Source organism: Phyllobates terribilis, unplaced genomic scaffold (genome assembly GCF_046119375.1).
Source record: "Phyllobates terribilis strain yellow unplaced genomic scaffold, ASM4611937v1 Scaffold_4__5_contigs__length_816908805, whole genome shotgun sequence".
Classification (NCBI taxonomy): Eukaryota; Metazoa; Chordata; class Amphibia; order Anura; family Dendrobatidae; genus Phyllobates; species Phyllobates terribilis.
The window spans coordinates 42,116,623-42,130,289 of NW_027362764.1; the positions used below are offsets into that span (position 1 = coordinate 42,116,623).

At 47.1% G+C, this 13,667-nt stretch overlaps 1 protein-coding gene across 1 annotated transcript in view; it reads right to left on the minus strand.

Annotated features, from left to right (window-relative positions):
- SCIN (scinderin) overlaps nucleotides 1-13,667 on the minus strand; it is a 273,292-nt gene that overhangs the window by 12,046 nt on the left and 247,579 nt on the right. The window contains exons 11-12 of the mRNA XM_073677281.1: nucleotides 11,313-11,483; nucleotides 565-742 (exon numbers count right to left, since the gene is read on the minus strand). Coding sequence (XP_073533382.1) covers nucleotides 565-742; nucleotides 11,313-11,483 — 349 coding nt within the window. The remainder of the gene's footprint in view (nucleotides 1-564; nucleotides 743-11,312; nucleotides 11,484-13,667) is intronic.

Genomic DNA, 13,667 nt, shown 5'->3' on the forward strand with positions numbered 1-13,667 from the left:
TACTTTTTGATATGCTCCGCAACTCATATGTACTTGTAACTTGTATTTTTTAAATAAGATCTTTTCTACTTATAATAAAGTTTCCTCTATTTATGCCATACACTCGGTGTTCTCTAGTGTTTGTATCTATTTCTGAGTAGGCAATTCATCGTGGATGTGGAGTATAAGTCGTATTTCCACTATACTCCACATCCATAATATTATTTATGTTGGTCGATCTGTTTATAACATTTTCTATCGGGTATAGAGTATTTGTTACATATAGGATAAGACAGATGCTACTTCATGTTCCAATAGTTTAACTTCCACTGACCTTAAAGGGTTTTCCCACATTTACAACCTATCAATCTGACGGGAGAAAAATATCTGATCATTGGAGAGTCCAACAGTCTCCAAGACCAGAGGTCCCGTGTTGGCCACCTGAATGGAGCTGTGGTACTGCAGGCCCTTTACCTCTAATTAAAGGTCTTCGGGCCTGAGAAGATGGCCAAGAACCGCACCCTTCATCAAAAGCTAATTTAAAAAGATTCACTCATTAGGATGCAAATAAAAGAAATTTCAGACCTGGTTCCTGTCCTTCTTTTATACGTGTTGTCTTGCATTTGAGGATATTGATGATATAACCTGCTCCTTTCTCTTCTTCTCCGCTCGCGCCTCTTCCTTTCCACTCATAGCCAGAATTATTCTTCAGTTTCAATACAAACACATCATTGGAATTGAGAGAGGTGGCGGCGGCATCTACCTGAAAATATAAGAAGGAAAGTGTATGAAAATGATGAAATAATGATTCCTCGTTTCTCGCCTTCCATTGTACTCACTTGACGAAGGATAATTGTAAAGTTATTGTCTCCATTGTAACTTTAAATTAACATTCAGTTTTGTGTTACTGGCCACAAAATAGAGGAAAAAGAAGAAAAGGAAGAATGATATATGAGCGGTAAAGTAACGTGAGCAGAAGGGCAGATGTAAGGACAAGAAAGGGAAGGATGAGATGTGAGCAGTAAAGGGATGTATGCAGAATCAGGATGTAAAGATAAGAAAGGGAAGGATGAGATGTGAGCGGTAAGGGGATGTGAGCGGAAGGGGGATGTAAGGACAAGACAGGGAAGGATGAAATGTGAGCGTGAAGAGGATGTGAGCTGAAGGGAGATGTAAGGACAAGAAAGGGAAGAATGGTATATGAGCGGGAAAAGGACGTGAGCCGAAGGGGGATGTAAGGACAAGAAAGGGAAGAATGGTATATGAGCGGGAAAAGGACGTGAGCCGAAGGGGGATGTAAGGACATGAAAGGGTAGAATGGTATATGAGCGGGAAGAGGATGTGAGCAGAAGGGGGATGTAAGGACAAGAAAGGGAAGGATGGTATATGAGCGGGAAGAGGATGTGAGCAGAAGGGGGATGTAAGGACAAGAAAGGGAAGGATGGTATATGAGCGGGAAGAGGATGTGAGCCGAAGGGGGATGTAAGGACATGAAAGGGTAGAATGGTATATAAGCGGTAAGAGGATGTGAGCCAAAGGGGGATGTAAGGACAAGAAAGGGAAGAATGGTATATGAGCGGGAAGAGGATGTGAGCAGAAGGGGGATGTAAGGACAAGAAAGGGAAGAATGGTATATGAGCGGGAAGAGGATGTGAGCAGAAGGGGGATGTAAGGACAAGAAAGGGAAGAATGGTATATGAGCGGGAAGAGGATGTGAGCAGAAGGGGGATGTAAGGACAAGAAAGGGAAGAATGGTATATGAGCGGGAAGAGGATGTGAGCAGAAGGGGGATGTATGGACAAGAGAGGGAAGGATGGTATATGATCGGGAGGAGGATGTGAGCAGAAGGGGGATGTAAAGACAAGAAAGGGAAGAATGGTATATGATCAGGAGGAGGATGTGAGCAGAAGGGGGATGTAAGGACAAGAAAGGGAAGAATGGTATATGAGCGGGAAGAGGATGTGAGCAGAAGGGGGATGTATGGACAAGAGAGGGAAGGATGGTACAGTACAGACCAAAAGTTTGGACACACCTTCTCATTTAAAGATTTTTCTGTATTTTCATGACTATGAAAATTGTACATTCACACTGAAGACATCAAAACTATGAATTAACACATGTGGAATTATATACTTAACAAAAAAGTGTGAAACAACTGAAAATATGTCTTATATTCTAGGTTCTTCAAAGTAGCCACCTTTTGCTTTGATGACTGCTTTGCACACTCTTGGCATTCTCTTGATGAGCTTCAAGAGGTAGCTACCGGAAATGGTCTTCCAACAATCTTGAAGGAGTTCCCAGAGATGCTTAGCACTTGTTGACCCTTTTGCCTTCACTCTGTGGTCCAGCTCACCCCAAACCATCTCGATTGGGTTCAGGTCTGGTGACTGTGGAGGCCAGGTCATCTGGCGTAGCCCCCCATCACTCTCCCTCTTGGTCAAATAGCCCTTACACAGCCTGGAGGTGTGTTTGGGGTCATTGTCCTGTTGAAAAATAAATGATGGTCCAACTAAACGCAAACCGGATGGAATAGCATGCCGCTGCAAGATGCTGTGCTACCCATGCTGGTTCAGTATGCCTTCAATTTTGAATAAATCCCCAACAGTGTCACCAGCAAAGCACCCCCACACCATCACACCTCCTCCTCCATGCTTCACGGTGGGAACCAGGCATGTAGAGTCCATCCGTTCACCTTTTCTGCGTCGCACAAAGACACGGTGGTTAGAACCAAAGATCTCAAATTTGGACTCATCAGACCAAAGCACAGATTTCCACTGGTCTAATGTCCATTCCTTGTGTTCTTTAGCCCATACAAGTCGCTTCTGCTTGTTGCCTGTCCTTAGCAGTGGTTTCCTAGCAGCTATTTTACCATGAAGGCCTGCTGCACAAAGTCTCCTCTTAACAGTTGTTGAAGAGATGTGTCTGCTGCTAGAACTCTGTGTGGCATTGACCTGGTTTCTAATCTGAGCTTCTGTTAACCTGCGATTTCTGAGGCTGGTGACTCGGATAAACTTATCCTCAGAAGCAGAGGTGACTCTTGGTCTTCCTTTCCTGGGGCGGTCAGTTTCTTTGTAGCATTTGATGGTTTTTGCAACTGCACTTGGGGACACTTTCAAAGTTTTCCCAATTTTTCGCACTGACTGACCTTCATCTCTTAAAGTAATGATGGCCACTCGTTTTTCTTTACTTAGCTGCTTTTTTCTTGCCATAATACAAATTCTAACAGTCTATTCAGTAGGACTATCAGCTGTGTATCCACCAGACTTCTGCACAACACAACTGATGGTCCCAACCCCATTTATAAGGCAAGAAATCCCACTTATTAAACCTGACAGGGCACACCTGTGAAGTGAAAACCATTTCCGGTGACTACCTCTTGAAGCTCATCAAGAGAATGCCAAAAGTGTGCAAAGCAGTCATCAAAGCAAAAGGTGGCTACTTTGAAGAACCTAGAATATAAGACATATTTTCAGTTGTTTCACACTTTTTTGTTAAGTATATAATTCCACATGTGTTAGTTCATAGTTTTGATGCCTTCAGTGTGAATGTACAATTTTCATAGTCATGAAAATACAGAAAAATCTTTAAATGAGAAGGTGTGTCCAAACTTTTGGTCTGTACTGTATATGATCGGGAGGAGGATGTGAGCCGAAGGGGGATGTAAGGACAAGAAAGGGAAGAATGGTATATGATCGGGAGGAGGATGTGAGCAGAAGGGGGATGTGAGGACAACAAAGGGAAGAATGGTATATAAGCGGTAAGAGGATGTGAGCAGAATGGTGATGTAAGGACAAGAAAGGGAAAAATGGTATATGAGCGGGAAGAGGATGTGAGCAGAACGGTGATGTAAGGACAAGAAAGGGAAGAATTGTATATAAGTGGTAAGGGAATGTGAGCAGCAGGGGGATGTATGGACAAGAAAGGGAAGGATGAAATGTGAGTGGTAAGGGTATGTGAGCAGAAGGGGATGTAAGAACAAGAAAGGGAAGAATGGTATATGAGCAGTAAGGGGATGTGAGCAGAAGGGGGATGTAAGGACAAGAAAGGGAAGGATGAGATTTGAGCAGGAAGAGGATGTAAGGAGAAGAAAGGGAAGAGATGTGAGTGGGAAGAAAGGGAATAATATAACAAGAATAGGAGAAAAATTAGGTGTATGCTGTAGCATACCTGGCGGCATTCTTGCATGGTGTTCCATCTCTCATCATGCAAGATCGCAAACTTCATCTCCCGCCCAGCTTCCTGGTCTGGCTTCTTTCCTTGTGCTCTGCTCTGCTCTACTTTGGCTGCATAGGGCGACGCCCGCTGAACTTCCTGTTTCTTGTAGCTGCTGCGGACACGCCCCTGTTGCATCTTCAGCCTATTGCTGTCCATCTTTGGGTATTTATTCCACCTTCTTCCTCAAGATGGCGCCTGAGCATTGTGTCCTGTCAGTTGGCTTTTTGTCTCTGACGTGCCAGGTCCTATCCTGTTTTCCTGCCTGTTTTCCAGTTCTGTGTCTGAACTGTGGTCTGTTCTTGTGAACACGCTTCCAGCCTGTTCTTTCGCCTTCTAGGGGCCGTATTCCTAGATCTGCCTGTCTGTGCCTTGCGGTATCTGTTCCTGTCTGTACAGTGTCCTGTTTGTGTTCCAGCCTTGCTGTATTTGTTCCCGTTCCTCTGTTCCCAGTTGTCTGTGCCTCGTTTCTACTTTAGCCTTTTCTCCCTTTTCCCTCTATGTCTGTTTTCTGCGTCTTTCTGCAGAGTCTGAACTTGCTCCTAAATTCCTTCTCGTCGTCTCTGTACCTCTGTTGTGAATTTAGTGTACGCTCGCTACTTCTTTGTAAGTACTTTGTGTGCTTCTGGTTCTGCCTTTCCTTTTCCGTCTGTTCTTTGTGAACAGAGTCCTATCCCCTTGCCTTGTCTCGTTCGCCGCTCCGGCGGTTCTAGCCGCTCTGCGGTTTCCGCTCTGCTTCTGCCTCGCCTACCGCTCTGCGGTTTCCGCTCTGCTCCTGCCTTGTTTACCGCTCTGCGGTTTCCGCTCTGCTCCTGCTTAGCTTGCCGCTCTTGCGGTTTCTGCTCTGCTCCTGCCTTGTTTGCCGCTCTGCGGTTTCTGCTTTGCTCCTGCCTTGTTTGCCGCTCTGCGGTTTCCGCTCTGCTCCTGCCTTCTTAGCCGCTCTGCGGTTTCCGCTCTGCTCCTGCCTTGTTTACCGCTCTGCGGTTTCCGCTCTGCTCCTGCCTTGTTTGCCGCTCTGCGGTTTCCGCTCTGCTGCGGCCTTCTTAGCCGCTCTGCGGTTTCCGCTCTGCGGTTTCCGCTCTGCTCCTGCCTTGTTTACCGCTGTGCGGTTTCCGCTCTGCTCCTGCCTTGTTTGCCGCTCTGCGGTTTCCGCTCTGCTGCGGCCTTCTTAGCCGCTCTGCGGTTTCCGCTCTGCTCCTGCCTTGTTTACCGCTCTTGCGGTTTCCACTCTGCTCTTGCCTTGCTTGCCGCTCCTGCGGTTTCTGCTCTGCATCTGCTCGCTGCTCCGGCAGTCCTGTCCTGCTCTGCTTCTGCTCGCTGCTCCGGCAGCCCCGTCCTGCTCTGCATCTGCTCGCTGCTCAGGCAGTCCTGTCCTGCTCTGCTTGTGCTCGCTGCTCCGGCAGTCCCGTCCTGCTCTGCTCTTGCCCACCGCTTCGGGCGTTCCCTCTCTGCTGTGTTTAGCTACCGCATCTGCGGTTCTGTTTCTGTGACCCAGTCTGTACTGGGTCTTGTCCTCTCTGTGCTCCAGCCCGTCCTTTCGGCCAGTACCTCCCTGCCTGCATATTCGCCTGTATCCACCCGTCTGCATACCTGCCGTGTTCGCTTATATCCACCAGTCTGTGCCAGCCTAACCTGCCTGTTCCAGTAATCCCTGTGTGGGTCAACCCCCGTGTCCGGAGTTTGACCTGGAGTAGCACCTGGTCCCTCTGCCCGGTTTCTCCCTGGTGCACTGGCGTCGTATGCTGTCGTGCCATCTTGGTCGGATTGGCCAGATACTTAGTCACGCCCCTCCAGGCACTCTCCGGTTCATGGTCCAGTGGAACCACTTCTCCCGCACACGCCAGTCAGTCCGGGCGTGTGCATAACAGCATGCTCAGGCCATGGTTCCCGTTGAGCCCCATGGCCTTCGCTCTCTGAGGCGTTTTCCAGCTAAATACGTGCATTAAAAATAAATAAATAATTTTTTTTTTCTCTAGCCGAGTTCCAGGCGAATTACGCACCCGTCCAGATGGAGCTTTCTGCACCCGTTCCTGCGGATCCGCCCCAGTACTATGGGGATCCAAAACTAAGTCGTACATTTGTGGAGCAATGCATGCTACACTTCAAGTTCTACCCTCTTTCTTTTCCTTCTGATTGGTCTAAAGTGGCATTTATAATTGACTACCTAGCGGGTGATGCCTTGAAGTGGGTCACCCCCCTATGGGAAGCTTGGGATCCTATCGTCCTTGACCTGCAGGCCTTCCTGGTGGCTTTCCTAATGGTCTTCGATGACCCCAATCCTGGAGTCCCTGCTGAAGCTGCACCTGCTCCCGCGGATCCACCACGGTACTACGGGGATCCAAAACAATGCCGTGCGTTTGTGTGGCAATGCTTGCTGCAGTTCCGGTTCTATGCCAATGCTTATTCTTCCGATCGGGTTAAGGTGGGATTTATAATGTCCAACCTAGCGGGTGATGCCTTGGAATGGATCAACCCCCTATGGGAAGCACAGGATCCTATCGTTCTTGACCTACAGGCCTTCCTGGTGGCCTTCCTTTTGGCTTTCGATGATCCTAACCCTGAAGCCCCTGCTGAAGCTTCACTTCCCTGTATCCCGGAGCAGCCCCGACGGGTAATGTGCATAGGTAGCGCACAAGTTCTCCTGCCCGAAAAGACTGTTGCTTGCCCAGAATCCACTCAGGATGACTACACTCTCCGGAATACTTCTCCCAACCTCAAGAGGCAGTCCAGACGTGCTAAACGTAGAGGCAAGCCGTCACGCCAGAGTCTGTCCTCCCAGAGACCTCCTGACCCCTACCTTGAAGTCCCTACTGAAGCTTCATCTCCCTGTATCCTGGAGAAGCCCCAGCGGGTGATGTGCGTGGGTGTTGCACCAGTTCTCCTGCCAGAAGAGACTGCTACCCATCCAGAGTCCACACAGGAGAGCTTCCTGCACCTGGCATCAGATACTACACCCACTTTAACCAGTGTGCATGTCCAAGGATGCTCCGAAGCTGTGATTACCTCCGAGTCTGTACACCTCTACTACCTGGCGGAGGACCCCCTGTTGCCTCCTGAATCCTCCGGGATACCACTCGATGACAATTGGAGAGAGACTTCCCTACACCCGGTACCCGATACTTCATCTGCTCAGTCCTGTGGGCCTGACAATGGGTGCCTCAAAGTGGTAGTTACTCCCGAGTCTCTACACCCCTCTGACCAGGCGGAGGACCTCCAGTTGTCTCCAGAACCCTTCGGGGTGCTACCTGGTAGCGAAAGGACAGAGACTCTCCTATTCTCTGTACCTGATACCTCGCTCGCTTCGTCCAGTGAGTCCAACTTAGTGTACTCCGAAGCAGATGTTACCCCCGAGTCTCTACACCCCTCCGACCAGGCGGAGGACCTCCAGTCATCTCCAGAACCCTTCGGGGTGCTACCTGATAGCGAATGGACAGAGACTCTCCTTTTCTCGGTACCTGATACCTCGCCCGCTTCTTCCAGTGAGTCCGACCTAGTGTACTCCGAAGCAGAGGTTACCCCCGAGTCTCTACACCCCTCCGACCAGGCGGAGGACCTCCAGTCGTCTCCTGAACCCTTCGGGGTGCTACCTGATAACGAATGGACAGAGACTCTCCTTTACTCGGTACCTGATACCTCGCCCGCTTCTTCCAGTGAGTCTGACCTAGTGTACTCCGAAGCAGAGGTTACCCTCGAGTCTCGGTACCCCTCCAACCTGGCGGAGGACCCCCAGTTGTTTCCTGAATCCTCCGGGGTACCACCACATAACAAAGAGGCAGTGACTTCTCTACACCTTGTACCTGATACTTTGCCCATTTCATCCTGTGAGCTTGACAAGATGTACCCCGAAGCAGAGGCTACCCCCGAGTCTCTGCACCCCTCCAACCCGGCGGAGGACCTCCAGTTGTCTCCTGAACTTTTTGGGGTGCTGCCTAAAAATAAATGTAGAGAGACTTTTTTGTGTGCTGTTTCTGGTACTTCACCCGTTTCATCTGTTGCTGAAGATGGCTGGATGGGAAGTCGCATCCTAGCCATCCAGATTATGAGACCAGTTTTGTCTCCTCCTGTGGACAATAGAAGTAATCTCCTTGAAGAGAGGGATTGGCCCCCAAATTCCCTGCGGAAGATCCTTGCAGGCCTGAAGAAGAGGGGGCGTAAGGGGAGGGGAACTGTAGCATACCTGGCGGCGTTCTTGCATGGTGTTCCATCTCTCATCATGCAAGATCGCAAACTTCATCTCCCGCCCAGCTTCCTGGTCTGGCTTCTTTCCTTGTGCTCTGCTCTGCTCCACTTTGGCTGCATAGGGTGACGCCCGCTGAACTTCATGTTTCTTGTAGCTGCTGCGGACATGCCCCTGTTGTATCTTCAGCCTATTGCTGTCCATCTTTGGGTATTTATTCCACCTTCTTCCTCAAGATGGCGCCTGAGCATTGTGTCCTGTCAGTTGGCTTTTTGTCTCTGACGTGCCAGGTCCTATCCTGTTTTCCTGCCTGTTTTCCAGTTCTGTGTCTGAACTGTGGTCTGTTCTTGTGAACACGCTTCCAGCCTGTTCTTTCGCCTTCTAGGGGCCGTATTCCTAGATCTGCCTGTCTGTGCCTTGCGGTATCTGTTCCTGGCTGTACAGTGTCCTGTTTGTGTTCCAGCCTTGCTGTATTTGTTCCCGTTCCTCTGTTCCCAGTTGTCTGTGCCTCGTTTCTACTTTAGCCTTTTCTCCCTTTTCCCTCTATGTCTGTTTTCTGCGTCTTTCTGCAGAGTCTGAACTTGCTCCTAAATTCCTTCTCGTCGTCTCTGTACCTCTGTTGTGAATTTAGTGTACGCTCGCTACTTCTTTGTAAGTACTTTGTGTGCTTCTGGTTCTGCCTTTCTTTCTCCGTCTGTTCTTTGTGAACAGAGTCCTATCCCCGTGCCTTGTCTCGTTCGCCGCTCCGGCGGTTCTAGCCGCTCTGCGGTTTCCGCTCTGCTTCTGCCTCGCCTACCGCTCTGCGGTTTCCGCTCTGCTCCTGCCTTGTTTACCGCTCTGCGGTTTCCGCTCTGCTCCTGCTTAGCTTGCCGCTCTTGCGGGTTTCTGCTCTGCTCCTGCCTTGTTTGCCGCTCTTGCGGTTTCTGCTTTGCTCCTGCCTTGTTTGCCGCTCTGCGGTTTCCGCTCTGCTCCTGCCTTCTTAGCCGCTCCGCGGTTTCCGCTCTGCTCCTGCCTTGTTTACCGCTCTGCGGTTTCCGCTCTGCTCCTGCCTTGTTTACCGCTCTGCGGTTTCCGCTCTGCTCCTGCCTTGTTTGCCGCTCTGCGGTTTCCGCTCTGCTGCGGCCTTCTTAGCCGCTCTGCGGTTTCCGCTCTGCTCCTGCTTTGTTTACCGCTCTGCGGTTTCCGCTCTGCTCCTGCCTTGTTTGCCGCTCTGCGGTTTCCGCTCTGCTGCGGCCTTCTTAGCCGCTCTGCGGTTTCCGCTCTGCTCCTGCCTTGTTTACCGCTCTTGCGGTTTCCACTCTGCTCTTGCCTTGCTTGCCGCTCCTGCGGTTTCTGCTCTGCATCTGCTCGCTGCTCCGGCAGTCCTGTCCTGCTCTGCTTCTGCTCGCTGCTCCGGCAGCCCCGTCCTGCTCTGCATCTGCTCGCTGCTCCGGCAGTCCTGTCCTGCTCTGCTTGTGCTCGCTGCTCCGGCAGTCCCGTCCTGCTCTGCTCTTGCCCACCGCTTCGGGCGTTCCCTCTCTGCTGTGTTTAGCTACCGCATCTGCGGTTCTGTTTCTGTGACCCAGTCTGTACTGGGTCTTGTCCTCTCTGTGCTCCAGCCCGTCCTTTCGGCCAGTACCTCCCTGCCTGCATATTCGCCTGTATCCACCCGTCTGCATACCTGCCGTGTTCGCTTATATCCACCAGTCTGTGCCAGCCTAACCTGCCTGTTCCAGTAATCCCTGTGTGGGTCAACCCCCGTGTCCGGAGTTTGACCTGGAGTAGCACCTCTGCCCGGTTTCTCCCTGGTGCACTGGCGTCGTATGCCGTCGTGCCATCTTGGTCGGATCGGCCAGATACTTAGTCACGCCCCTCCAGGCACTCTCCGGTTCATGGTCCAGTGGAACCACTTCTCCCGCACACGCCAGTCAGTCCGGGCGTGTGCATAACATATGCAGGAAGGAAAAGTAAGGACAAAACGGAAGGAAAGGATTTTGGGAAGATGATGGAAGAACAAGGAAGGGTAGGATAAGATGTGAGTGGGAAGAAGATGTAGGGAGAAGAAATGGAAGAGATGTGAGTGGAAATAAAAGGAAAATGTAAAGAATAGGAGGAAAATGAGGTGTGTGCAGGAAGGAAATGTAAGGAAAAGAAAGGAAAGGAAAAGATGATGGTGAAAGGCATCTAAAGAAAAATTAGATTTGAGCAGGAAGAGAATGTAAAAAGAATAGGAGAAAGATGAGGTATAGGTGGGAAGGGGAGTGTAAGAACAAGAAAGGGTAGGCCGGGATGTGAGTGGGAAGGGGGTGGGTGTAAGAAGAAGAAAGGGAAGAAATGTGAGTGGAAAGAAAGGGAAAAATGTAAGAATTATACAAGGAAGATGAGGTGTGCAGGAAGGAGAAGAAAGCAGGATCGACAAAGACATCTAAAGAGAAGAAAAGAAAGATGAGATTTTAGCAGGAAGAGATAGAAAAGAAAAAGGAAGAGTTGAATAGGAACAAATGAGAAGACATGCAGAAAGAGAAGTGAGCAGAAAGAGGATGTAAGAACAGAAGGATGACATTTGAGAGGGAATGGAATGTAAAAAGAAGAAATTGAAGAATGGGATGTAAACAGGAAGGGAATGTAAGGAGAGGAAATTAACGGATGAGATGTGAGGAGTAAAGGAAAGGATAAGATATAAGCAGAAAAAAGGATGCAAGAGGAAGAAAGGGAATGAAAAGATAAAGGGGAAAGGCATCTAAGGAGAAGAAAGATGAGGATGAGATGCGAGTTAGACGATATAAAAGGAATGAACATAGAAGAATCAGAAGGAAAAGATGGGAAAGTAGCTCATGATGGAGTAAATGACAGATTTTAGTTCTGGAAGAAATATGCTTTCTGATTATTCTGTTTTTTTTTGGTTCCCACTTTTTCCAACAATGCATCTGCTTTATCCATTATAAATTTACTTCCAGGTAGTTACCTCCACTATGCGCGTGATGAAAGACAAGTTCCTGCGGATCTGGAAGAGTCTGACCGCACTGGGGGGCGCCTGACCCCCTTTTCTGGATGTACCATCTTTGTATATAATAAGAGGCTTTTCTTTGAACAAGCTCAACAAGTGACAAGGTTCCTTTCCCTGTGTGACTCGGACCTGAAAGAGGAAGATATGAGCGCGGTATTTATAACAGCAGGTATTATTATATTAATATAAATTATTTTCTCTCTTAAAAATGTTGATGGGTTTTCTTTTTTTTAGATTTTACTATTCATTTAATGAATTCTAAAAAATATTATTCTACTCAAACATATAAAAAACATCCTGAAATATTACAGTTTTCACATCATCCATCGGAGCACACAATAAGATGCCATTTCCAGTTCTTGCAGCTTTGCTGTATAGACTCGGGATGAGTTATCAGAGTCATCTCGTTACCATTTTATATGGTCAAATCTATTAGGCCAGCAGTATCCTCCTCTATGACCTGCAATTGGCCCGGAGAATACTTAAATTATTGATTAGCCGACATGTAAAGCTACATTTTCCCGGAATATACAGCCAGACACCATTTTCCCGACTGATTACCAGGGGTTAGAAAAGCTGAGAACTTTTTTAAGTGGACTGGTCTCGGTTTTTTATATTTTTAGTCTGGTCTGGGGTCTGCATTTTTTAGGGAGTCTTGGGTCTGTATTTTTGAGGGGGTTTGGTCTGTTATGTATATATTTCGGGGATCTGGTAAGGGCTCTGTGTTAAGGGAGTCTGAGGTTTATATTAGTTTGGAGTATTTGGTCTAGGGTCTATATATTAAGGGGGTCTGGTCTAGGGTCTTCACTTGTTTTGACAGTCTGGTCTGAATTTTTAGGTGGTCTAGGTATTTATTTCTGAGGGGGTATTAGTCAAGGGGTTTTGAGGTCTATTAACTTAGGGTTTCTAACAAGGGTCTGTATTTATTTCTGAGGGGGTCTGTATTATTTATGGGGGTGTGAGGTTTATTAGTTTAGTGTTTCTGAATAGTGTGCATTTATTTAGGAGATCGAGGGTCTGTATTTTAAGGAGATCTTGTCTGGGGGTTGAATTTATTTAGAAGGTCATTTAAAGGGGTCTTGTATTGTTTTCTTTTCTCTTTTAGGGGCTTTAGCGTTTATAACTTAGGTGTTCTGGCCTGAAGTCTATTTATTTAGGGGAGGGTCCATATTTTTTTGTGGTCTTTTTTAGGGGTCCGGTTTATTAATACAAGGGTCTAGAAAAATAAGCATTTTTAATGGGTATATTTGTGTGTTTCTGGTGTGTAGTCTATCTTAATTTTGGGGTGTACTAAAAGAGGGTTACGTGTTCTGTTTATGTAAAAGAGAGGGCATTAAGACCCAAAATTTTGTGGCTTTATATTCCATCCTTTTCATTACTCTCCACTTTAAGTCCCAATACTACCTCCATATACAGCACATTTCATTTTATCCCGTCTTCTTTTGATGGGATTTTGTGATATTTTTATATAAAACAGTTGATAATATTGGTACAATTGAAGCCGTGTCCTAGTTTATGACAAAGGAGTCAGCGCACAAATGATGCGAGGAAGACGGAGCAATCTCAAGAAAGAACATTTAACCGCAGCACAAAGGGATGTCGGGACGGTGTCTTCACAAGTCTTAGTAACCATGGGGAAAAATAATATGGCCCTTCAATTCTACTGTTTTATGACCTCGCAGCTTCTCACTTTCCAGACAGTTTCTTAAGTATGAAAAAGGCAGAAAGAAAAGTAACCTACAATTTTATAACTGGACTGAGAGAGCACTACAGAATACTGATATAAAGGGGGCGAGATGCAGGGGAGACGCGGCGCGAGGCGCAGCACACAGCGGACGTAACCCTGACCCCATGCTCTTTTTCTAATACTGCATCAAGAAAAGATTATAAATCTGTTGCAGAAAATGAAGCTGTAAATACAAAATAAAGCAAATAAATATTTAATAAAAAAATAGAACACAAATATAAAATAAATATAAAAAAAATATATAAATGTAAAATAGAAAAAAAATGTAACACGAAAATATGTAAGAGAGCTAAGAAAAAAAAATGTATATATATATATATATATATATATATATATATACTCCAAATCCAGGCCTCCATTGGGTAATAAATGTGATTTCCATTGATGATTTTTGGGTGATTTTGTTGTCAGCACATTCAGCTTTATACAGAACAAAGTATTCAATGAGAATATTTCATTCATTCAGATCTAGGATGTGTCATTTCAGTGTTCCCTGTATTTTTTTAAGCAGTGTATATATATATATATATATATATATATATATATATATATATATATATATGAAT